Source organism: Bicyclus anynana, chromosome 4 (assembly GCF_947172395.1).
Source record: "Bicyclus anynana chromosome 4, ilBicAnyn1.1, whole genome shotgun sequence".
NCBI classification, from domain to species: domain Eukaryota; kingdom Metazoa; phylum Arthropoda; class Insecta; order Lepidoptera; family Nymphalidae; genus Bicyclus; species Bicyclus anynana.
In genome coordinates this window covers 9,436,541-9,462,767 of record NC_069086.1, presented here as the reverse complement: position 1 = coordinate 9,462,767, position 26,227 = coordinate 9,436,541, and the positions used below count along the sequence as shown (strand labels likewise).

The following is a 26,227-nucleotide window of genomic DNA, read 5'->3' as shown; positions in this document are numbered from 1 at the left end:
TGCATGTTTGTATTTGGAATGGCTTCATTACATCATTGTGTGGTGTGTTTCACACATGTTTCAGGTAATGGCCAATGGGGAGACTTTCGGTCGTTCGCTTATCCTCTCGCCCCACCTTAACACCCCCAGCGGTTCCGCGAAGCCGTCCCGCTCCACTCCGAACCGATCCCAAACCACTCCAAAGAGCTCTCTCTACCGTAGGCTGTCCGCCCGCCTCTCGGGCCGCCGCGCTAGTCCAACCAAACAGTCCAACGAACACAACGAAGACAAAACTAAAGACGATAGAGAAGAGCGCTTGCAACGCGCAAGAAACAGTATTAGAAATAGTATAAGTAACAATAAAGAGAAATCTCATCTAGAAGATGTCAGTATTACTAATGTAGGAAATTCGTTTATTGACGATTTGTGCTCGGACGTCCGCGATAGCGGCGGAGGTCATTTAATAGAATTTCGGAAGCATAACAGTAATGATAAGGAAAACAAATATTTATCTCAAATTATTCACGGCAGTGCCAGAGTTAATGCTAAAGATAAGAGAGAAGTCTTTAAAAATAAGTCCATTAATGTTTTTAATATTGTTGACTGCTTAACGGAAGCAGGATCTTTACATTCGTCGCTCACCAAGAGTTTGTGTGACTTGGATTCGAAAGATGAAGCGGGCTTTTTGTTACCCGTCGCGACAGGAAATAAAGAGTTGCAGCAATCAAACACCACCATTTCGTCTGGGAAGAAAAGGAGTCGAAACTCTACAGATTCCAACTTTCAAATCAGTGTGATAGATGGCAATAATTTATCTCCGGATAAATCAGAAGACGTCAATTGGAAGTCTATTAAAAGGCTAAAAATTAAAGACTCCTTTAAATTTAAAACAAAACCGAACATATTTAAGAAAACCAAAAAAGAATCATTATCTAAAACGTCGGGCGAGATCACAGTGGAGCCGGTGAGCCCCGAGAGCGTAAAGCCCACGGACCCGGCGGGCGAGTTCGTCGCCTCCACGTCCTCACCCATCAGGGACTACGACAACACTTCCATCTCATCGTTGAACATGAGCAAGCAGTCCGGATTTTTTGATATATCTTTTGCGTCCATAAGAAGCTCCAAAACAGTTAAATCTGCATCAAAATTACGGAGAAGTGTAAAATCATTCACCGCATCGTTTAGAAGCGAAAGGAAAAAGAAATACGAGAAACGCGAACGAAACACCGTCGAGGTGAATCCTTGTCATTTGCCGTCGGATTTGAAAAACGTCTCGACACCTAAGAGAGATCTGGACGACATCCACTTCGACATCTCCCCGGTGCAAGTAGACACGGTGGACAGTACCGACAGGACTCCGCTGAAGGATCCCGACGTGGACGAGTTGGACGACTCGACGGTTTTCAAAACCCCCCAAAGCGTGTGGCTCCGCGCGCACCGCCACTCCATCTGCGGCGCGCCCGAGAGCCGGCCGTCCCTCCTCCCCCGCCCCGCGCCGTCGCCGCGCCGCGCCGAGCAGCGCGCCGAGCCGCCCCCCACCCGCGACGCGCGCGCCTTGTCGCAATGCCATGGACTATCGCTGCCGGTACTAACCCCATTTATTACACTACTACTAAATTTTAGCCTGTCATGCCATAGATGTTTTAGGGTACTTCGTTACGCAGTAAACGAACCTTATATAGCTCAAGGTATCATTCTGTCTCGAAAATTCTTCGCTATCATGCTTGCATGTTACGTCGAATGTGTAGGTGCTTATAGATCATGCACAAGCAGGTGTGAGTTATCATAATATTATAATATATTTATCGCTGCAATTATTTTGGTGTTGATTTTACGTTGCGACTGTCTGGTGTAGGTGGTGGACGAGCACAACACGGGCGCGGCGCCGGACTGCTCGCCGCGCGTTCACATCGTCAAGGCCGAGTGGTTCTGGGCGTCCGTGCAAAATGAAGAGGCCCAGGACGAACGGGAATATCTCTTCAAAGATGTAAGTGCCACTATATTAACTTTCAGTCAGAAAGCATTTGAATATATCTGCGTATGTACGTCCGTGGTATAGCTAGTGTAATAATTAAAATACAGTGCCCAAAAAGTTCATTATCGCACGATAGTTTGATAGGTTAATAATTTGGGCTTTGTAAATAGATTATTAAATTTTATATAATGCAGTTTTATCAAGTAGTCAGTAATGATTATTTTAACTCGACACTGACAACTGCGCAATTCCTATGAGATTTTGAGTGATTTTGAGAGATCTAAAATCCTCTAAATAGCCTCTAGCTAGCTTCCCAATTTATCCGTACAACACTGACTAGTCATAGATCCGGATGCTGCCCGAAAATAGTCCCTAATACAATACTTAAAGTTCTCTGCCTCTACCTTACCTACCTCATCACATAGTAATGCGTTACTTGTACTATTAGTACTTAGACGAAGTATCGCGGCGGTCGTCTGTGGGCGGCGCGTGTCCGGCCGTCACGTGCTCCGGCGTGGACGAGGTGGGCGGCGGCGCGGGCGCGGCTGCGGGCGGCACGCCGGCGGCGCTGCAGCGGCTACGCAAGCGTAAGCTGCGCGGCAACGACGCGGCGCTGCACAAGCGACGCTCGTCCGTCGGCGACGCCGTGCTCCTCAGCCTGTCGAACAATCTGTTGGACTGTACGCCATCGCCCGACGGCAAGCAGCTATTGGAAGGTAATGTTCACTATACGTAGTTAAATTAGTAACAAGACAACAGAAATAAGGCCGTTGCCTAGGCCACACAGCAATAATAAAACTGCACAAATAGTTTCAACGAAGTAGACTGTGTAGTTTTAACGAAGCTGTGTACAAACATTGGCGCATTTTTATCGAACTATGGGCATTAGATGCACAAATTGACTGCCAGTCCGTTTCTGCAGTTTTATCGTTGTCATGTGGATCAGGTATTAGTGTGTACTATGTAATGTAAAATCAGTCTGTCGCTGTGTTCACCAACTTCAGGCGTAAGTGTTATAGCCTCATGTGCAGAACACAGCAATGCTGTCAACTGGACGAGCTCTGTCACTGATACCGTTAAAAACGCGCCAGTTTTACTGATCTCTTTTACCCACCTAAAGATAGAGGACTAGCTTGTATTGTAATGAACGTTATATGATTATTAATGCCTGTTAAATAATTTCAGAATCCGAAGTACCTGACAATGTAGTGCGAAAGTTAATGTCTCCACGACAACAAGTGTTCATGGAGCTCCTTCAGACAGAGTCGAACTACGTGGGCATACTGCACACTATAGTGAACGTGAGTTACGCTTTTGCTATCTTACTTTCACAGACTAGCAACTGGGTCATTGGTTCATAGGTGCATTATGAGGCTCTTATAAAGGACCTTCTTATCCCTATAGCCAGGTCACAATGTCATGGCCCTGCTCAGAGATTTTGTCTCTGCCGCGTTTAATGCATATAATGCTAAGATTCATTTCTATGACATTGAGTTTGTCTTTCTATCAAGGTTATCTTAGTTGAGAGTTATTGATTGACATGATCCTTACTGGTCGTGATCATTAACATCTGATAGTGTGATTTAGACTTGATTAAGTCAAATATTATCTCTATAACCTGCACTAGAACAGCGTTATAGAGAGAGGAGGCTAGGGCCTTTACCTGTAGTGTAGCCAAGTGGCATGTCGATTCTCTTTTTACAAACGCTAATGCTTCGAAAACTAAGACTATGTAGGGAATGACCAATGCGATAGACTACTTGGTCACGGGACCTGTCGATAATGTATGTAATTTCTATACATTTTAAAATTATCGAAACGTTAGCGTTCGTAGAAAGAAAATCGACGTGCTATATGGATACAGGACCGGACCCTACAAATCGCCTAAAATAGAATTATGATACTATGATAAGAACAAGTACCATAAGTTGTATTGTTTACAGATGTTCAAACAACCATTAGAAGAGATGGCGGAGGACGACAGCAGTAATGGCAAGACTCAGGCGTTGCTCAATAATACAGAACTCAAAATTATTTTTGGAAATCTACCGCCTATTTATGAGTTACACCAGTGAGTAGTAAAGTTTCATTTTAAGCTATTTTTTAAAATAAAATAAATAATTTACTATAATAGGTTATATGGCTAAAGTCAAGTCTAGTCTTATAAAAAAACAATCAAACTTCAGCTTTCTTAACCTTAACCTAAAGTGTTCGTTTTTGTTTTCAATACTTGATTATTTTGTTATGTCTATACTTATAAAACAATTACATAGCCATGCTCGTCTATGTTAATATCATAAAAAAAGAAAAGATTTGATTGCTTGTTTGAATTAAATAATAAGCTCTGAAAGTAATGGAAAAATTCTTTGAGCATTATAACCGTACATTATCCATGTAGGCGTAACCGGAAATATTGCTCTCTTTTTCCTCCTAAAGAGAGAGCGATATTTCCGGTTGATTTATCTTCGAGAAATATTCCATGGCTGCCTTCTGATAAACATCTTTGTTTACTTCATCTATATTTTATCGCCGTATTCCAAGGCACTGCGCGAGTGAAACGTCAGAATCCATTTTGTTACTGAATGTACTGTACGTCGTTAGTTCGCTACAAACCGCGACGGAAACGTTGCGAATCCGCCACGCCTCCGCGACGTCTTTGCTGCGCAGCCGCGACGTGTTCGCGAAGCATTCGCTGCGCTCCCGCTCCGCTTTGCAACCGCTAGCAAACCGCTAGTACGATAAGTCCCTAAAAGAGCTTCATTTACATGTATATAACAATTGCGCACGCTTTGTCAGACGCATGCTGGAGGAGCTGCACTACGCGCAGGCGCACTGGAGCGAGGAGGTGAGCATCGGGCGGCTGGTGCTGCGCTACACGCCCGACATGGTCAAGGCCTACCCGCCCTTCGTCAACTTCTTCGAGAACACCAAGGAGATGCTGCAGCAGTGTGACCGTGAGAACCCAAGGTGATATATTTTTTTTAATTTTTATACCTGTTTGCCTATTTTGACGCGACGAAAGAGATGGCAAAAATTCTGTCTTTCGTTTTGATGAAGGAGAAAGCAATATGCAGACAAACTTATATCATTATCTTAGGCCAGCTGTGGGCTTATCCCTAAGGAGAATTTTAGGGATTTTAGAATTTTAGGGAAAAGTGAATATATTTTAACAGTATACATGTAAAAAGCAAATTATTGATTGCAACTGTAATTAATAAAAGATATTTGTATCTTTTCTTGATAGCAGTTGGACTTTCGTTTAACATAAAGAATACAAAATATCTGTAACATATTAAGAAATTGTGAGAATATTAAATATCTATTTGTTTTCATTGTTTCAGATTTCATGCATTCCTGAAAATCTGTCAAACCAAACCTGAATGTGGTAGACAAAGCTTACAGGAACTCTTAATAAGACCAGTGCAGCGATTACCCAGTATAAGTTTGTTATTAGATGGTAAGTTTGCTTAATCGAATTTATGTGATAATACATTAAACGACATTTGCATATCGCTCTTTCGTCATAACGCAACAAAAGACAAAGCAGTGTTGTGCCTTTTAAGAAAAGCCCTATATTTTATAGCCTGCCCTAGGACTCGAAACCAGAATCGAGACTATGACTAGTTTTAACAAATTACTCAGAAGTGGATTACAAAAATAAAAAAACCAATGTCGAACAAAGGTGATGTATGATTCACAACATTTGTCAGAACAACTTCAAACTGAGAGAGAGAGAGAACTAACCAAAATAAGAGTCTAGAATTGCAGAGAATGATCTTGGTTGGAGTCACGCACTTGTGAACGTTATGTGTAGGGTTAAGGGCGCCCTTGACAGTTAACACTCCCCTTTTCCACTCAAGTCACTCTCCCCGCCTATCCCAAGTGACCCATAAAGAATTACACAACAAGAAATGTGGACGGCTCGAACGGCACGAGTATACTGATGCCGACCGCACGATGAGCGCCTTATATCGCAAGTCATTCCCGCCAACCGATCGATACCCTAACTCTTTACGAATACTATTTCCTACAATAGATATACCAATTACCCACATATTTTTGTTTATAGATATTCTAAAACACACACACAAGAGCAACCCGGACCACGCAGCGCTGGTGTCGGCGCTGGCGGGGCTGCGCGAGGTCATGTCGCACATCAACGAGGACAAGCGCAAGACCGAGGGCCAGCTGCAGATGTTCGACATATACAACGACATCGACCAGTGTCCGGTGCGTCATCTATTTATTTATCTAAAGCACACACCCAAGAGTAACCCTGACCACGCGGCGCTGCTGTCGGCAGCCATGTACAACAATATTTTTTTTCTCATTATTTTTTTTTTGGTTAATAATATTACGAACGGAGATAAATAGATAGAGCCGTGATAGCCCAGAGGATATGACCTCTGCCTCCGATTCCGGAGGGTGTGGGTTCGAACCCGGTCCAGGGCATGCACCTCCAACTTTTCAGTTGTGTGCATTTTAAGAAGTTAAATATCACGTGTCTCAATCAGTGAAGGAAAACATCGTGAGGAAACCTGCATACCAGAGAATTATGTTAATTCTCTGCGTGTGTGAAGTCTGCCAAGCCGCATTGGGCCAGCGTGGTGGACTATTGGCCTAACCCCTCTCATTCTGAGAGGAGACTCGAGCTCAGCAGTGAGCCGAATATGGGTTGATGACGACGATTACGAACGGCGAACGATAACGAGCGGGCGAGGCACGTCGCGTAGCGTGTGCAAAAGCGTCCGATCCGAGCAGCGACACTCGGCTGTTTAAGTCACCTTGTACGTTTTCGCTAAAACACGGAATGCGCCAGTCCTGGTTTGGGCTACTTTGTATGTAGCTACTAGTAGCTGCTAGTATAACTATATTATATAACAAATCTGTCCAGGCCCACCTTGTGTCGTCACATCGCTCGTTCGTGGCGCGCTGCGAAGTGGTGGAGCTGTCGAAGGAGCTGTGCGGACGAGGAGACCACCTCGTGTTGTTTCTGTTCACCGACACCATGGAAGTGTGCAAGAAACGATCCAAGGTTAATATTGCTTTGTTTTTACTTGACTGGAATTGTAATTGAAAGTAAGTATGTATATGTTACCGTTAAATTGTAACATACGTTAGTTTATAATCTCAACATGCGGGTGAGAAAAATGGAGTATTGTCTGCCACTGCGTCGTTACTTTCCCGCTGATAAGTCACTACATTCCTGAAAATTTGCCTTGCGCATCTACTAAGTAGAGAAGATTATTAATTTCACCCCGGTTATCGGAAATCGGGGTGAAAACAATAATTATCTTTTGAATTAAAATTAATAATTTAATTTTAGCGTAGTATTTGATTTTAGCGTAGTGTTTCCTTTGTGTACTGCCTAAGTTGCGAGACATAATGTTTGGATATGACTGACAAAAATTATAATAGTACACTGTATGATATAAAACTTTGGGTATGTAATGTTGTAGGCTTTCAACAGTAAAAGCCCCACGAACGGCACCGGCACGATGCGCATCGGCTCCAGCAAGCCCTACCGACACATCTCGCTCATGCCGCTCAGCACTGTCAAGTGCGTCGTCGATATACGGGAAGCGGAAGGTGAGAATGAAAAAACATCAATTTTGTAGTATCTTTGGACTACCCACATTGTGATGGGAATAAATATAAGTCGAGCATGCAAGTGGGGAGTCATATGAGTGACTGCGGCGGCATGATGCTCGCAAGTGCGACAATGGAGTGGTAGTTTATATCCATTGTATAAAAATTGGGATGTACTACAGTAATTGATTAAGTAAATCACAATCTATGTCGTTATAATAATCATCATCATCTCATTCCCTTATTTTACTTAAGTGGAGTCGGTAAATATCCTAATATCTTCCATTGTCTCCTATTATATGTATTATACTAGCAGTAGCAGCATACAGTGGAACATGCTTGCCTAAAGTGCCTATTCACTCTTGACTTAAAGATGTCCAAATTTATATTAGTGACACAGGAAACAAGATGAGAAGCAACGCGAAAGTAGATTTAGTTGGAGAAAGACGGTTGTGTGAAACAGGATGTATGTGTAAAGGAAAAGATGATATGTTTATCATCTTTTTCTCTTGTGTCCTGTGTGACTGATCTAAATTTGGGCATCTTTAATTCAAGAGTGAATAGGCACTTTAGGCAAGCATGTTCCACTGTATGCTGCTACTGCTAGTATATTTGCCTAGCAAACATATTCCATCGTTGGCCTGTATAGTCTAAATAGAAATCTCCTAACGTCATTGTTGGCTAAAAATGTCACTGTTGAATTTTATACTATTGAAAGAATCACTCTAATCACATAATGGATTCTAATTAATAATAACATCCACAGACTGCCACAACGTGTTCGCGCTCATGTGCCGCAGCAACCAAGAGCTCAAGGAGAAGCTGTACTCGTTCATGATCACGGACGAGGCGGTCGACAAGTCGCACTTCCTGCGGCAGCTCTGTCGGCAAATGGCCAACACCGTCTGCAAGCCCGACGCTGTGAGTACTTTATCACATTATTGCCGAGAGATGGTTAACACTTATAGCATGAAATAGCAAATCGCGGTACAAAATTTTAGATATCAGCGGTTGCGTAGGGGAGCGGCAGCAAGGCATCACACCACGCGCGTGTATCTCTTCCGCAGTCGCCTTATGCGTCTTGACTTGTATGGCGGGTAGTGACATTTGCAGGCTGATTTCCGAGACGTCATAAAGATTGAATCCAACTATACTTATACTAGGAGATATAGCCGATATAATTAGACAGGCTATTAATTTTTATAACTGTATATGTTTTGTTCACATAAAATGTAACTTAAGTTATATATAGATATGTATTTTATTTTCTGATTGTTTGGTAATAAGACATAAAGTAATAAGAAATACAGAGTAATGATAATTTTGTGTGTGAAACGTATTTTTATTTGTCACTTTGATGGCTCTATGTCACACGCCTCCCTATTTAAATAATTAAATTTACCTTACTTTAGTTTACACACAGAAACGCATTTGAACTGTCTTTTTACTATTAAATTCATAGGTATACCTTTCTGAGATAGATCAACTATACGAACTATAAAGAATCAATTGATTTAAATTGTTTAGTAATAATTATATACTTTGTCTCAAACGTCGAAAGAAAAACACCGTGAGGAAACCTGCATACCTGAGAATTTTCTTAATTCCCTTCATGTGTGAAGTCTGCCAATAGCATTGTGCCAGGGTGGTGGATTAGCCTAGCCCTAAGAGACTCGTGCTCAACAGTGAGAGATGTGGGTTGTGATGATGATGATATTGATATTAATTGTTGGTACGCAGGATAAGTTCTTGGCGTGCCTGGATTCGCATCAGCTCGACATAGACACGAGCGATCTCGCGCTCAGCACACTCTCCAAGGTATCGAAGTTCGCGGCGCGGACTAGGATAAAGGTATGTTCACACTATCACAACTGTTATTTAATTTATTTCTCCTACATTTCAAATTATACTTCCGCAAATTGTATGTGGTTATACCTTGTAGATAATGTATATTGAATTGTCAATAGTATATCTTCAAATTGAGCATGCACTAGTTATTAGAAGTGTATGTAGCTTAGCTTGCATCACTAGTGATATAACATATGAATAACAATATCAGTAAATGACGGTGAAATAATAAAATATGGTCTAAGTAACTAAGGCATGATATAAAAATAAATAATATATGTGGGTGTTTTCGCCAGACATCAAAATTCATAGTACGCGGCATTGTCCAAAATTAATTTAATGTCTATGAAATATATATAAAAAAATATTGGAAGGATTGATTATTATTTCTTATTGGATAACAACTACTTTCTTACTGGAATCAATCAGGGAAAGATCGTTTAAATCTGTAAATATGTTATAAACTTTAATCAGTCTACTTGCGATTAGAAAGTATTAAGTAGACATAGTCCGTCAGGCAGTTGATACAGCACTGCATTCATTTAAAAGTATCAAAAAATATATATATTTCTTTTACGAAGATTCTTTTCGAGATTTTATTGGATTGCGTCATGATGTAAATAACTAGCCGCTGACTATACCGCGCACACCCCTTTGATGATTATGATCCGAATTAAAAAATGAATATCAGGATACAGAAAAATAGAAAATATTTAAGGTAGGCATTGCCTTTACACATGTATAAAGTGCACTCCATTGCTCATGTAACTGTATGTTCTCGAGTTGAGCTGCCAGCGTATCAGTGATATTGGTCGTTTTACAATGTTAAGTAAGATAAGCCTAAGTCCACCTATACCTATTTATTTATCAGCGACCGCGGGCTGCCGAAGGATAGTTTATATCATTATTCATGGTATGGATTCGCGTACTTTTGTTATAATAATTACAAGCGGACGTCCGGGTGAAATTCAGTTTTTTATAAATCCCGCGGGAACCATGGATTATACCGGGATAAAATATCTATATGTTATACTCTAGAGTATAATCTATCTCCATTTGAAATTTCTGCCAAATCGGTTCAGTACTTTTGGCGTAAAGGAATAACAAACATCCGTACATCCATACATACGTTTGCGTTTAAAATATCACTATGCCGTGGCAAGTTCATCCCAATGGCTAGTAAAGTTACGCAAGCTATCGATAAGCTATCGACGACAAACAGACACGCCGCATATAATAAAGAGAAGATTTGAGGGCGGCACAAGTGAAATCGTCACATGCGAATCGGGGGCCCTAGTTTGAGGACCACCGTGATGGTATAAAGTAAATAAGCGAGTGTAAGCCGGAAGCTTCATTGTGAGATCTCTACAACAAACAGACCTGACACAACAAGATTGACCTTTCGGACAAGACCACCCTATCAAGAAACCGAGCAACCAAAAGATACTTCCACACGTAGGTATGACCGTGCTGTATTCACAACACGCGTTGATAACCGCACGTAGGGGGCGAATGCCCCGAACGTGCTTCCCTCCTGACCCTTACGGGTCCGAGAGAAGAATGTCGTCAAGCCGTGTAAGCGTAGTGTACCGGGCGGGTGTGTTGTAGCTGGAGGCGCTGGCGGGGCTGGGCGGCTGGCTGCGCGCCGACCCGGGCGCCGTCCTCCTTGACACATGGGTATTGCGCGCTCACTTACTTGCACAGGTCTGACGCTCCCACAGCCCACACCCACCATCCAGAGCCATGTCATGCCACTCGCCTCATCGTCACGCCGCTTCCTGACCCGTGTCGTGTGATCGTGTCCCATCGTGTTGTCATGTCACACTCTTGTCTAATCTTGTCATCATTGTCAATGTTATCTTGTGATCGTAAAGCTCCGTCCACAAAGGCGCATAATTGAACCGAATCTTCGCGACATGTTTTATACGTTATAGTATATTCAATTATATCTCTATTAATTAACATACGTACGTGGGTCTTAAGTAAATAAAAGTTAATGAATCTAGATGAAATTTAATATAATACAAGGTGAAAATATGGCACGATACTTTGTTTCAACGCTGCGCCAATGTGAATTGAGCATAAGTTCTAAATGAAATGTCATATTTTAAATGGTTATAAGTTTTGATTTCAAAAGGATTCATCATATTTACTTAATAAATTATTTTATAAGTACGCCGAAACGCAATGATAGCTTTGTCCATTTGGGAATGCATTTGTTGTATTTCAGAGCTTTTTTTAACGTCCGTTAAAAACTCTCAGGGCTAAGAGACGCGCGTTTCTTTTATTCAGAATAAAAAAAATCAACAATAAAAACCCTTTTTAAAAAATGATGAAAGTTTCAGATAAAAAAAATACTAAGTAAATTAGATAACAAAAGAAATAAAATTACACTGTATTAAACACGCACAGGAATCAGCGTGCACGTCAATTGATGTGTTTTAATCGCTTGCTAACAATTGGTTAAAATCACATCTCATTTGTAAGTGATACATACAGAATTACAGATCTAACCACCTAACGCTTCGCTTAGGATCATCTATATTAACTGTTTGTGAGCGTGCCATACCTACAGTTGTGGGGTTGTCGTATGTCGCCACAATTTGATTGTTCCATTACTTGTTACTGGGGATTGGATCACGTAGCGTTGCTTACTAATTCTATTCATTATACTATTGGTATTGGATAACAAGTTTTGTATATAAAAAATAAATAAATTATATAAAATATAAACATGTATTCATTATGTTAAATGTATATATGTATAGGCAACAATCTTTATGACGTCTTGGAAATGACCTGTGGATGACGCTACGCGCAGGTCAAAGTTGATTTATTTCAATTAGGCTTAGTTTACAAGCACTTTCGAAACATCGGGTAAATAATATTATTAGATAATGGTGATAATAATTTATGGATAACTTAAAATTAAAGTTACGAGGGTTCCAAACGCACATAACGTATGCTGAGGCGACGGCACTTGGGTGGGAGGCGCGCGGGGTGATGCCCAGCCGCTGCGCCCCAAAGTTACCGCTGACACTTAAAAACGCCTGATGTTCCCATACGTCATAAAGTTTGCATCGTACTATAATTAGTGTAAATTGTACTGAACTAGTATTAACCATTTAGATTGAGATGTGCACCACGACATATGTTGTGAAGAGAAAAGACAAATTGTCGACCAATAGCATATTATATATTATTAGTTTATGTTTGAAATATAGCTCTTTTTTTCGTTACAACGCAATGTAGAAGAGAGAGAGAGATATTTTCGATTTTGTGAATGTTGGTCGAAATTCATCTTTCTTTCTTCTCGAGTTATGTTAAGTGGTCATCTTAGGCTTAGGTGATTTGTATTAACAGAATATAAAGGCAAAATGCCAGTGATGTTTCGTATCTTAGAAAGGTTTAGGGTGCTTGAAACCATACTAATGTCGTTTTCCTCTGTATTTATTAATCACAAAGTATTGCTTGTAATCTGGTTTTTGGTATCAATGTATTGGAAATTTGTTTAATACGAATCTATCGTTCTATATTATAATATAGTAAATGTTATTCAGGTGGGACGTGCTCTGTCATTCAACAAAACCCCGTCGAAGCTGAAGAGAGCGATGTCGTCAATGATATCTCCGTTCGGCTCGACGTCGAACCTGACGCCCGCGTCGCAGCTCGCTCAGATGAGGCTCGCCAGCTGTAACAATATCAATGTAAGTCGTTGAGTTAGCCTGTAAGTGGGGTGTACAATGTAGCATATTACTTTTTAATCCATGTTATGTTTAATTAGTCATAAGTTTTCTGTATACAACGTTGGCTTCCGAATAAATAAATATAAATACACAAAAGTGTAGAAGTTGTTATAGAGTGCGACTTGTCTTGATGTTGCCATATTTACTGAAACTTCTGCCTTCGATTCGGAGGGCGTGGGTTCGAATCTGGTCCGGAGCACCTACACTACATAAAAAAAAATATACATACAGCCGAACGTAGACCCTCCTCCTTTTTGGAAGTCGGTTAAAAGTTGGAGGTGCATGCCTCGGACCGGATTCGAACCCACACCCTCCGGAATCGGAGGCAGAGGTCATATCCACTGGGCTATCACGGCTCTTCTTTTTAATATAAGCTGATAATAATGACGATATATAATGTAATGTCAGGAGATGGGCGCGAGCGGCGGCGGCGGCGGCGAGGGCGCGTCGATGCTGGTGGCGCCGCTGTCGGTGCAGCCCACGCGCAAGGCGACGGCGGGCGCGGCGGCCGCGCTGCGCCGCTTCTGACGCCGCAGCCAGCGCACCCTGTGACGCGCGCCCTAGTCACCGCACACAGAGCGTTGCACACTTAGCTCGGACCATGATCTGATGGACGTATTCGTTTCGTGTTGTATATATATACGGCGGCCAACTTTCTGAAAATTGAATGCGGGACTTTTTGTGGATTGATAGGGTTGAGAGGAGGGGTGTTAAGTTTAGTCGGTAAACGGTACCTACCAAAATTACATAAAAACAGAAAATTTAGGTACAAAAGTCAAAAGTCTTTGTATATCAAACTAATTTTAAAAATCAAAACAAGTTCTACTCGCTCTTACGCCTCATGTGTTCTGTAGAGAGAAAGAGAGAACGAAATCACGCGCTATAAGCTTGCCGCGCGCAACGCGTATAAATGCAGCGCTATTTGTTCGTGCGCGCGTGTGGGTTATGTGTATGTGTGTGTCGTGTGATAGAAAATGCGGGACATGCGGGACGCATCCAAGGTTTAACGGGACTGTTTTACTACCTAGTTATTTCAAAGCGGGATAACATCTATCATTACGGGACGATCCCACAAAATACGGGACGGTTGGGCGCCTTATATATTATATATTTTATATATTTTCAAGTAATATGACGAACCAAGTTGATGACCCATCTAATGGCAAGGGGGAGATTGTCGCCCATTAATAAAGCAATACTTCGCAGAGCATGCAATCCTTTATAATGTCCATCAACCTGAGGCGTGGGTTATGGGCCCTGTAATTACAAAGGCAGCCATACCCTACAGATAGTATGCATTGCTATTTGGCAGTAGTTCTCTGGACGAGCTGTCGCATAAGCCTATGATACTACTAGTAATACTGATTTATATATTCCTAAGGAAAACAAATGTCTCTTTACGGCTGAACCGTATGTCAACTAGTTTTATCGTGATCAAGGTCCTGAACTAAGTGTGCAACCTCCGTTTTACCCTACAAGTGTACCTTTATGCTCGAAACGTCGAGCGCGTGTATAGAGTAAGGGATGGTCGTTTAATTTGTTATGGTTCAAATACAAAATTACCAATACAATTATAATTATTCTGTCATATATTTATAAATAATTCTTTCAATTTTTAACAATTTATACATATTTTTTTTATCAATAATCAATATCCTAATTGTGTGCTTGAACCATAAATAAAGTTACGGCTGCCTCTGGGACTATAAAAAGTATCGATGGACGTTTTAAGTGAATTTATCTTCGATTTGTGACTTATCGATTTTACTCTATTGTAGAATATTATTATTGGCTGTAATGCCAGGGCCAGTGGACGTTCTCGTCGGACCCAGTGATGTGGACATTGCGATACGAGACGCGGCAATTAAATGTAATTTATTTGTGCGAGGCCAAGCCGGTGTTGTGAAATTGTTAGACAAGAAACGTGCCTTTGTACTGTGATTGTGATGTGGGACCGGATTCATACAGTACCATGCGATATTACCTAAATGTGTCGATGTCCTTAGGACTCGTACAATACGTTTTGCTTATTTTTTCATACCCACAAAGTTGAAAAGCTTATTCCGAAATAATTACACTCTTGCTTCCAACAAGGATAAAACTTATAGATAAACGGCGCGTAGTACAGGGAGTCGAAGTATGACTTCAGGCATGCAGATTCGCATTACAGATTGCTAGAAAATTGGATATTATTTTCTAACGTTCTAATTTGCGTACTTGTGAATGTGTTGCTTTTAAGTTGAAAGGCCTTTGGTTCAATACTCATGTCAGAAATGTTTTTTTTTTGTAAATTGGCATTATTGGTGGTAAGTTTGTGCTTAGTTTCTACCGACACATTTATATCACCAAGCGTTTCAGTGTACCCATCCAGGTTATTAGTTAGACCTCTGCCGTCTATTTATTTATAGATCGTATAGATAAAAAAACAAATAATTTAATTAAAACATCTATTTGTTTATAGATCGTATAGATAGAAAAACAAATAATTTAATTAGAACAATTAAAAAAATAAAAACAATTTATTATGTTTCCAAATATTCATAAAACAATTATACAGTCAATTTAATACATATCACGGTCACTAAGGGAGTGGAGGATGGTAGAAACGGGCATCACCCTACATCGACGTATGCGTGTTGAGTCAAATTAAAGTTAATATATTTTGTGTAAGCCAAGAGGCAGCTTTAGGGTCATAAGTCATTAAAGCCACTCGGCATCCGATCAACATCGCCTCGTTTCTAAGTTAGTATTCCTGACATTGATTTCTAAAACAAGAAGGCATTGCAGGAAGGGTGTTAAGTAGATCTAATGAGATATGACCTTTATACACGCAAGCTATCATGATGTCAATTTAAATGGTTGGAAGTCCGTTTCTACCAGGATAGTATTATTTTAAAAGTGAAAACGAAGGCGCTTTGAATGTTAAAGATCGAATCTTTAAATGTAAAATAAGCCTACGTTAGCGCGTCATCGCGTGCTAACATTTGTGCAACTGTAAACCAAATTGAAATTTGTATAAATTTAAGGCGACTACTGGAAGTCACCGTCGTCGATTCCGAAATAAACATAATGTTAAATAAATTATATTTTAAAGACCATACTATTACATATTTCGTGTTGTTTCGTAAATGTAAAAAATGTCCTTAGATAAACAAAACTAAGTTTTCACTTGGGTTTCAGTTCCAGGTGTAAACTGATATTTTAATGGTGTAATTGCTAATGGTGCAGTAATATCTATAGCGTTGTTAATCATATATTACATAACCGGTAAACTCTGAGTTTAATTCTGTTTACATCTACAGCCATATTAAAATATGTATTTATTGTAAACATGGATTAAAATTTAAACCTCAAATTAAAGTGAACTTTAAATAGTAGTGATTAGGTCTACTTTAAAGAAAATTGAGGTTTAAATCTATGTTTATAAATATGGGTGCTTGCTTGTGTTGCATAAGTGATGGTAAGCTTCAGATGTGGCAATTTACGATCACCCTACCAGTTTTGAACCTATGATATTGAGTTTATATTACAACTTCATTGATTTCTACAAAAAGAAATTCTTGGTTTTAATTTTCTGAAAGCGTTCAAGTTAAAAAAATTTCTTTAAAGTTGGAAGGTTCAGGATATATCGCGCAAACGTTTGATGCGTTTAGTATTAATTAATTAAAACCAATACAATTTTACTTGAAAAATAAATAACGAGAAGCAATCGACGGCGGTGACTCCCGACAGCTCGCGCCAAGTCATCATCCATCATCTCCATATGCATATGTTAATAGTTAGGGTCTCATCTCCACTATTCACCTTTCTAGTTTTTTGGGATCTGTGTAATATCTTGAATAATTTAAATCAGATATTTAAATCTTTGTCGCATAGTAATATTGATATTATGGAATAGTCCTGAGTAATATGTACATATTGTGATATTTTAATTTAATGGTGGAATAGACATCGTAGGTTAGAGTAGTGTCGTATCTGGTGAACTATCGCATCCGGCCGCTGTTGGTTTTATTAGAAGAAGATCCGTATTAGAAACGACCTTCACCCATCTGTGTAATGGGTGAAGTGTTTTATATCAAAATTAGGATTAGGATGTTATAAAATATGTTGAGAGTAAATTGCCTCAAACCTCCTGGCCTGTTATTATTAACTATTATTAATGATAGTTATAACTACTCGCAATATATTTTTAACATACTAAATTTGATATAAAAAGCTTTTCATTAATTAAACAGATGGGTGAAGGTCGTTTCTAATACGTTCTTAGACTATAAGCGTTCCTAATATTTGCCTCGACGCTTCTTATGAACGTTTAACTCTGGAGACACTGTTAGCAGCGTTGGGTTCCGTGCGTGTCACATTTTATTATATTGTCTCAAATACAATTACCAACGCAAGCTCAAGATTGTGACACGCACCGACGTTCATATCATGCGCACGCATGTCGATACATTGTACAAAGGTCTATATTTATAAATATTTTAAATGATTGAAAGAATAAACGTTTATTTTCAATCATAAGTTTTTTAATTTCCATGATTTATATAACCTAAAATATTACATAAAATTCTCAAGGTCTTACACAAAATTACTATCAAAAAATCATATTATCAATATGCCATTAATACTTCACACTAAAGTGCTTTCATTACTTTTATATAAATTTTCTATTCATCATATTATGAGCGCATAGTGTCAGGGTAGATAATTTTCAGGAAAACTAAACCAAATCGAAGATATGGATATGCATTTACTATTACCATAACATGGTTTATACTTCTGCAATGTTTTATTTTAATTTATAATTTTTTAAATATTTATTCTCATCAAAAAGTAGGTATATATTAGTTCTGCTCGTGGCGTTGTCGTAGGAAAGTGTAAATGTTGCGCACGGCGCGCACGGGCGCCGCGACCACCACTGCGCCCAGCGCGGCGGTCGCTGTCCACATGAGCGAGCTCGGCATTTCCGCACTGCACAGTACCGACAACTTCAATAGGAGTGTTAACTGAAAAGAGCAAACATATTTTTTTTTTAAAACCTAAACTGACTTCACGGCTTTGTATTCAAGCTCTTTTCACTTTTTTTTTTTTGAAGTGATGACTTCTTATAGGAGGGTAAACCGCTTTGTAATGTACGTTACGGCGTCACTCCATCTAGTTTCCCTTTCTCTCACGCATACGGCAGCAGGTTAAGTTACCAAGAAGATGCAAGAAAAAGGGAGGCTAGACAGAATGACGCCGTAACGCGTTACGTTACGAAGCGGTTTACGTTACGAAATTACATATTATGTAAAAGAAAGTCGTTTTAGTTACACTAATTATAACTCAATAACGGCTGGACCGATTTGGCTGAAAATTCGTGGAAATGTAGCTTAGAACCAAGAGATGGACATAGTAGGGGTGTATATATATATATATATAGGGTAGGTTGTCACACAGACGAAGTCGCGGGCGTCCGCTAGTAACTCACAAACAAGTACTAACCAAAGTGATCGCAGGTATCAGTTGCCACTGAGTGCTGATCCTCGAGGCGCAGGCGTTCTCCTCGGTGGCGACGTTCATGTCGGACAGGAAGTCGTGGCTGCGGTACACGTAGATGAGCGCCACCAGCTCCAGCAGACACACGAACGGCATCGCCACGCCGGTCATCACCGCGTCCACGCTCTCTAGGAGCGCCACACCACCCTGCGTTCAATCCAATCCAAGCTTTATATGGATTCATAGATCGAGACACGCAGCAACGTATAGTCGGTTGCAATTTTTATGACGTCTCCGAAATAAAGTGTACATACAAAAATTAACGCGCGCCCCTGCATCACGGGTGATACCTAAAATTTGTCTTCGCCAATTGTTTTATTTGTTGCGTGAACACCAGTAGGCCAGTGATGTGCACCATTACATATCTCGTGAAGAAAAAAAGACAGCGGCCTATACTACAGTTGCATATCGGATCCTCCAGCGACCTATAGTCGCATACGCTCCGGATGGGAAATATCTCTTTCGTTTGTGTTAGGAAGAAAGAGAGAGCGATATTTTTAGTTCGGTCGCTATTGGTCGACAATAGATAGGTATGTCATTTTGTCTTCATGGGATGTCATGCCGTGCGTCTTAGGCTTACTGATGTTCCGGTTTCGTGATAAACGTACGTAGAGGATTTTTGTTTCAACCTTCACAGGACTCGGGCTATAAGCATGTATGTACCTACTACCAAACGCGTTATATATACTTTGAGTTGAATTTCTAACTTGGATGAAGTTTAAAATATGTTATTGCTTACAGTAGTGGCAAATAGAAGGCTTAGTCCCATACAAGTCAGTACAATGCCAGCTACCACCATCTGTTCTGCAAACCTGCCAATATTTTTTACAAGATTAGCATGATATAAAAGAAACATGGTAATAATAGGTAATAATACTTTTCTTTGAGCGTTAAAGTTCAAGCTAGCTGTTTTTGAAAATATACTTGAAATGAATATAACTTGTTATGCAAATGTTGATATAAGCAAATTAACTTCATGATTTGCGGCATAGTTTGCATCATAGAACAAAGTAATAAACTTTTTAACTTACACTAATTTAACTTTATATTCAAATATAGTGTGCAGCGATGTTTTAACAAGAACGAACGCCACAGTTATATAGGAAAATGTAAGCCCGCTGAATATGAGTACGGACCTGAAATAATAATAAAGAAATAGGGCGTTGTTGTAGATAACTATTGAAAGATGCAGGATTATTTAGACTTAGACCATGGCAAGGAGTAGGTAACGTACTTTTTCATAACTTATGACGATTCACGACATATGTCTTGGGGACTGGGGTAATATATCTAAGACAGCATACACATTACGTAAATTCGCAATACCTATATAGGTAGATGGCAAAAAATGTCTTCAAAGTAAATAAACAATAGATGCTTACATGAAATGCGAGTAATTGTTAATCAATGTACACTTGGAGTACATGGGAATTATCCACAATGTGCCTGGCGACAACATAAGTATTAGACATTAAAAAAAACAAGATAACTTCTACCGTTTTCCCAACATTTCCCTTCACTGCTCTGTACCTATTGATCGTAGCGTGATGAAAAGTATACTATAACTTGCCCAGGAGTACGAAGAATAATTGTACCAAGTTTCGTTAAAATCCGTTGAGTAGTTTTTGTTTCTATAACGAACATACAGAGAACAGAGACACACAGACGAAAATTTTACTGATTGCATTTTTGGCATGAGTACCTATCGATCACTAATCACTCCCTGATAGTTATTTTGAAATATATTTAATGTACAGAATTGACCTCTACACATTTACCATAAGTATACTTATATAGTAAACAACTAACTTACTCTCGTTCATATCATACATCCTCTTGGTGTTGGGTTGCACGCAGTCCACCACGGCGCACGTGGCGGCGCCACTGGCGTGCAGAGCCGACATGGCCAGCAGCAGGCCGCTGTGCCACACGTTCTCTCCGCCCAGGTGTGGGTCAATGTGACCCGACGCTTGGGTCCATGGTAAGATACACAATTATATAAAGTACCACATGTATTATTTCAATACAAGTCCCAACAATTCTGATTTGATTCCAATACCATAATGGTAAATCGTTACGTTTACTTCACAAGCACTGTTGATACCAAGACTACACTACTACTGTAGTATGCTTCTACTAAGAACAGGTATCATTAGTACCTATTAGCTTATTCATAGACACTAGGTTAGAACTATTTTCTTTTGTATGGATAATACTGTTTAAAATGCACGAATTTATTTATTTAGATAGGTACCTACCTAAACTATATTCAGTGTACTCTAAGGTAGGTATCTGTATGCATGTATGTACAAACGCCTTATTATTCGCTTTACATAAGAGATATCTATTTCTTTTAAAATATTTACCGAAATGATTTAATCCTTTTCCGTGAATAATCTCAGTTCCCATACTAGCTGAATGAATATAAAGGGCTACTTCTAGCGCGTCCGCCATACCCTGAAATTGGTATGTAACCAAAGCATAGGTGAGTAATGCAGTCTATTAATTAAATTTATACCTACCCTAATTAATTGTAAGTCAAAAACAAAAGATATATAAAACTTATTGTTTTTTTTTTATTGATGATGCATTAAGCGAAATCTTGGCTGCAATAATGTCTGATGGTGATCGATCATGCAGCCATGCAGTAGAGCGCCCTTCCTTGTCTAGTAGGTGCCTATTGATTTTTGATGATACCCATGTTGCAGGGAAATAGGGATATGTATGTACCGCTAGAATTTCCTTAGCACCCATTCTAAAAACTTTGCGTATTGCTTTGGGCACGGAGGCGAGGTTAACGATGGCAGATGTCAACAGCAATGCTACCCAAATCCAGGGAATAACTACAAGCCAGGCGGACATGTTGTTCCAAACAAGCTGAAAAATAATAATATAACTAGTTGTTTAAAAACGAAGAAGTACTGTTATTCTCAAAACATATCATAAGGGGTACAATAAATAAACACAGACCTGAATATGTAAAATCAAATCAAATTTTTATTTAATTCTTAATAGGATGGTGCTAACTACAATATTAATTAATATAGCATTTAAATTATCTACAATTTTTACTCTATCAATAACTGTGATGCCTATAAAAACTTCATTAAAGTCGGTTCAGCTGTCAATCAGCACATTGATAAAGCAAGCGTCTGACCATTTTTCATAAATTGCTGGACTCAGAATTGATGAATAAACCGCTAGGTACAATGTCCAAATTAGTGGTACCTACTTATCAAACAATTATATCAGTTTAAGACTAGTTTTATTTCAGTTTGTACGTACATTATAAAATGCACGATTTTTTTTCTGTAAAGTCTTGGGCCCAAAATGGTCCTTTGAATTTGGTTTTAAATATTAGATCATAAAATTACGTAAATACGAGTAGGTAGTTACCTTGCCATGATTCAAACGTTCTGCAACCAGCAATAACCACAGCACTGCCCATATTAAAATAATAGAGAATACCAACGGAATGTTAAACTGACCGAAGTTATAGTCTTCACGAAACAATACAACTTCTACACTGGAAAAGAAAGTATTATTTGTTGTTGATGAAATGAAAATATACTCTTTAATGTACACCGAAAATTATAACACAAAATACAGAATACAAAAAGCAATAAATTAAGTAGGTACAATTATAGGCGATGCTCCGTTTTAATATCTAAACTGTACAATATGACGTCATGACAAATCCATCATGGCGCCTGTGAGTAATAGAAAATCAAGAAAATGTGGATAAAATATATAAACTTGTATAGTGTTAACATGCGACCAACGACACATCTCGTGAAGAAGAAGCGCAGCTAAGAAATACCGCTTTCTCTTACATTTCGTTGGGATGAAAGAGATAGAGGTGAAACAGCTTCATTATTGGACGACATTTTACCTATTTCTTTTCACTTGGTCGCATGAAGACTTCCAGAAAAAACACCTCGCCATGTTGCGAAATACGAAGGTTGCAGAAAAATTATTGAAATTAAAATCCACAAGATTGTAGCGTCCCATGTCAAGGTATTTTATATTACTGGTCAAGCTATATACATATAGGTAGAGATAAAATATGTAAACAGTAGTAAACTGAACAACTGTTTTTCTATAGCGAGTTTTTGGAGTTAGTACTTTAAAAATATAGCCTTCATCGTAACTTTATTTAAAAATGAAATCATGGTACCTAGGTACTTACTAAAAAAAGTTATACACTGGAGTGCTACATAAAATAGGATATCCTATCTTGTAGCTTTCGTTGCACACTTCTATGTATTGCTGAACCTTAGATCTAGTCTTGTTTTGTGATAGCCTGAAATTTATAAATTGGTATAAGTACACAATAATAGATGCTAGACGTGTCAGAAACACCTTTAAAATATTGGTAGATAGCTACCTTCTTCCGGCTTCAAGTATTGATAAATAACTTGCGTTCCTCCAAGCGAAATCATTTGTGCCCACGGTAACAGATTCTATCTCCTTTACACTGTCTTCTGAATGTCCTGTCGCTAAAGAGAATCTTGACTAAACGAAAAAATCAAAAACCATAATTAGATATTAAATATCTGTTGTGCTTTCATGCTATCTACTTATATTTAATTCTTCTTTCCACAATGATTCTGATGCACGTACCTTTGACTTAACTTTTTAAAATATGCTTTTAATCTAATCCTATAGGTAATATACCTAATATGAATTTACTTTTCTTACCTCTCTTAGCATTAATAAGTTGATTTCTTTCAGTATGGGGTCATATGGTTTTAGATCAAAGTCCCTGAAAAATGAGATTGAAATCAAGATGAGAATTTTATGAAGTTGTTTTTATATGGCATCAGTTTCTTTGTGTCTATTTTGCCAAAATCGGTTTAGCGTTTAAGTCGGAAAGTGACAACGAACAGAGTAACGCACAATTATTTCTTAATCTCTTCGTTAGTCTCAGTAACCCTCGAGATCATTAAAATATTCGACGTGGTCGATCATCACATGGGATATATTTTTTTGTTTTATATGTCTTACAGTTGAGGAACCTAGTTCAAGAAAGTTATTAGGGTTATTAAAAATGTCGACAAATTCAAGTACTTAAGTAGGAAAGTACATAAGTAAGAAAGTAGATCGTTAAAGTGTTGATGTTTTTGTTGAGGGAAAGGCTGTATATTAAATCAATTAAGATTATATGCCACTACGGAATCAGCTTGGATGCGTCGTTCTTTGAGTAACTACAGAGAACCTAAAATTACCTGCAATACGTGTATGGCAACTTTGAGTCACCAACAGAGTGCGTGACATAGATGGCAGTAATGGCAGCTATAGTGCAGCAAATAATCGCTCGCACTAACGCATTGATGCATATTGCTATACCGATACCTGTTACAAAAAAAAAACAGAAACAGAACCGATTCTCTAACGCTGTAGGAGTTCGCGATACAAATCAATTCGCAAGATCTAACAAGGCATCGGTCACAGACCAAATGGTATCTACTCATGTAGGTACATGGGTCACGTTTCCTCGTCAGTTTCCGCTTATTATTGTATTGCAAACTATGAAAGACACCCTACGAGATCTAACTGTTGATTGAGTTGTCATTCCTGAAGGCAAGTTATGTAAAATAACTTTCTGGTGACTTTCTTACGTTCATAAATATTTTAATTTTTAGTACTAAAAAAGTAGCTACTAAAGTGTTTTTCAGATAGCATGGGTACGGTGACAGTGGCTGTATGACGTTAATAATACTATTATCGTGAATCGCGGCAAACTTTCAAGAGTAAAACGAACCCTCACCATCCCACATGAACCGAACTGTAGGTACGTAACTGAGAAGGTACCTATATTAGGCATAACTTTAACATTAATGAAAAATAATCATGAAATATTGAGTTAATTACCTTCAAACAATGGCAGTATACGAAAGGCACGCCCAGGTCCACTGATACTCCACTGTCCAAGATATACCTCAAAATGTCGCAACGGATTTGCGAGTGCCACCGTCGCCAAAATAAGAAACAACATGAAAACAACTAAAACACACATAAGAATACATCATTGTGTCGGTACTTAACGTTTGCATTTACATGAAATATAATAAAAGTGCGGTAATGGTTCGAAATTTGTCCATAAATCAAAATAAGTTAAGCAGATATAAGTTTAGAAATATAATAGTTTCTGAGACTCTTCAAATTCTAAGAGGAGGAGTCACAAAGTCCGAAAACAGACTAAAGGTAATAAGGAAAGTTTTAGCTAAAATTTTCGCAGGATTAACAGTTTTTAATACATAATTAACAGAATTAATTAAAGTTATACGTACAAAATCCGCCCGTAAGTGCCGAAGCAGACACTCGGCAATGCATAGTAAGAAAAGCACCGAGAGCGAGCGAGCCCAGGCGAATTTTGCGCCGACCTTTCATCCCGCCGCCAGCGCCTCCAGAGGCATTGTCTAACGTTGGAATATGTGTAGTCGACCATACCTCTGACCACTGGCTTTGCTAAAAAGAACACGGTTCATTTTTTCACAATAAATTTCTATCTGCGAATAATCCACTATAAGTGTCGCCGCACACGGGCCACACGCGACAGCCACAAACGCCGCAACAAGAAGCAAGAAGGGGCCCCAAAAGTAGCTAAAACGCGACAGCCACTTGTGGCCGGTGATCGACATTTGTGGTCGGTCGCTGCTACTTTTTTAACCCATTCATGCAATATCATAATCGCGCGTTAGCGTTTAGTGGCCGGTGCGGACACAAGAAGCGAGGATTGTAGCGTGTGCGGCGTGTCCATTTATAATGTATGAAAACTACAGAAAATGTGTGTTGTGTTTTGTGGTTGTGGCCGGTGCCCCGTTTGCGGAAGCCCAAATGGTTAACTTACCACATCTCTGTTTTGAAAAGCTAATATCGTTGGTTGTGATTTTGAATTTTCCACATTTTGCAATGAACTTTGCAACATTTTAAATTAAATAATAATTAGTCATTGTGTAATGCTTTCAGTTGAAATATATATTAATTTACTCTTTGGTTGAAATTCAAAATAAAAATATTGCTGTGCGTCATCCGTCACTCTTGAATTTGACATTAACAGATCAGAAAAGCGATTTAACCTTGATTTAACTATTGGTTGACATTTGTCTATTTCTCTTCACGAGATATATCTATGCATCCTCTATGGATACGTCTTAAGGTCGCATGTTAGCATAGAGTCCTTGGGATAAATCGTCTGAGTGTGCTAGGCCCACAGGGTGTGCAAGTCTAGAGGTACTTGTACCGAATCGTAAATCTATGATTAAAACCGCTTCATCAGGTCGTCAAGCAACTTTCACAAGTAAATCCGCGTTTGAATCAACACAAAAGTGAATGAATATTCCTTTAGACCGTTAATGCTGACTATATTTATTTAAATTTAGATTTTATTATTTTTTTAAATCTTTGTAAAGTAATTGTAAATATTAACACAAAATGAAAATATTATATAGGAATATTTCCGTGGCATTAATTATACCAGGTAAAGCCAGTGTTTTGTAAATGTTCATACAAAAAGGATTCGCCCCACCGTGATTGTGTTAAAAAAACA

The 26,227-nt window shown here is 39.0% G+C and overlaps 2 protein-coding genes across 5 annotated transcripts in view; one reads left to right on the top strand and one right to left on the bottom strand.

Annotated features, from left to right (window-relative positions):
• Positions 1-17,658, top strand: part of LOC112043271 (protein ECT2) — a 48,648-nt gene extending 30,990 nt beyond the window's left edge. For 2 of the 4 annotated variants that reach the window (XM_052881173.1, XM_052881175.1), the window contains 15 exons: positions 65-1,564; positions 1,835-1,966; positions 2,403-2,670; positions 3,140-3,255; positions 3,898-4,025; positions 4,751-4,921; positions 5,296-5,411; positions 6,024-6,184; positions 6,849-6,989; positions 7,414-7,543; positions 8,310-8,464; positions 9,284-9,394; positions 11,000-11,095; positions 12,952-13,098; positions 13,546-17,658. In XM_052881173.1, coding sequence (XP_052737133.1) covers positions 65-1,564; positions 1,835-1,966; positions 2,403-2,670; positions 3,140-3,255; positions 3,898-4,025; positions 4,751-4,921; positions 5,296-5,411; positions 6,024-6,184; positions 6,849-6,989; positions 7,414-7,543; positions 8,310-8,464; positions 9,284-9,394; positions 11,000-11,095; positions 12,952-13,098; positions 13,546-13,665 — 3,492 coding nt within the window. In that variant the 3' untranslated portion in view covers positions 13,666-17,658. The remainder of the gene's footprint in view (positions 1-64; positions 1,565-1,834; positions 1,967-2,402; positions 2,671-3,139; positions 3,256-3,897; positions 4,026-4,750; positions 4,922-5,295; positions 5,412-6,023; positions 6,185-6,848; positions 6,990-7,413; positions 7,544-8,309; positions 8,465-9,283; positions 9,395-10,999; positions 11,096-12,951; positions 13,099-13,545) is intronic. The other 2 variants (XM_052881174.1, XM_052881176.1) reach the window with 2 other exon arrangements.
• A 244-nt stretch (positions 17,659-17,902) lies between these two features.
• Positions 17,903-25,988, bottom strand: LOC112043270 (uncharacterized). Its single transcript, XM_052881171.1, has 16 exons — positions 25,529-25,988; positions 24,969-25,146; positions 24,550-24,681; positions 23,904-24,030; positions 23,377-23,440; positions 23,063-23,190; positions 22,865-22,978; positions 22,072-22,201; positions 21,406-21,552; positions 21,042-21,132; positions 20,489-20,644; positions 20,058-20,121; positions 19,707-19,811; positions 19,415-19,487; positions 18,622-18,822; positions 17,903-18,143 (listed from the first exon to the last, which is right to left on the bottom strand). Exons 1-16 carry the CDS (start codon positions 25,604-25,606, stop codon positions 17,982-17,984), a joined length of 1,950 nt encoding a protein of 649 aa, XP_052737131.1. The 5' UTR covers positions 25,607-25,988; the 3' UTR covers positions 17,903-17,981.
• Positions 25,989-26,227: the final 239 nt, after the last annotated feature.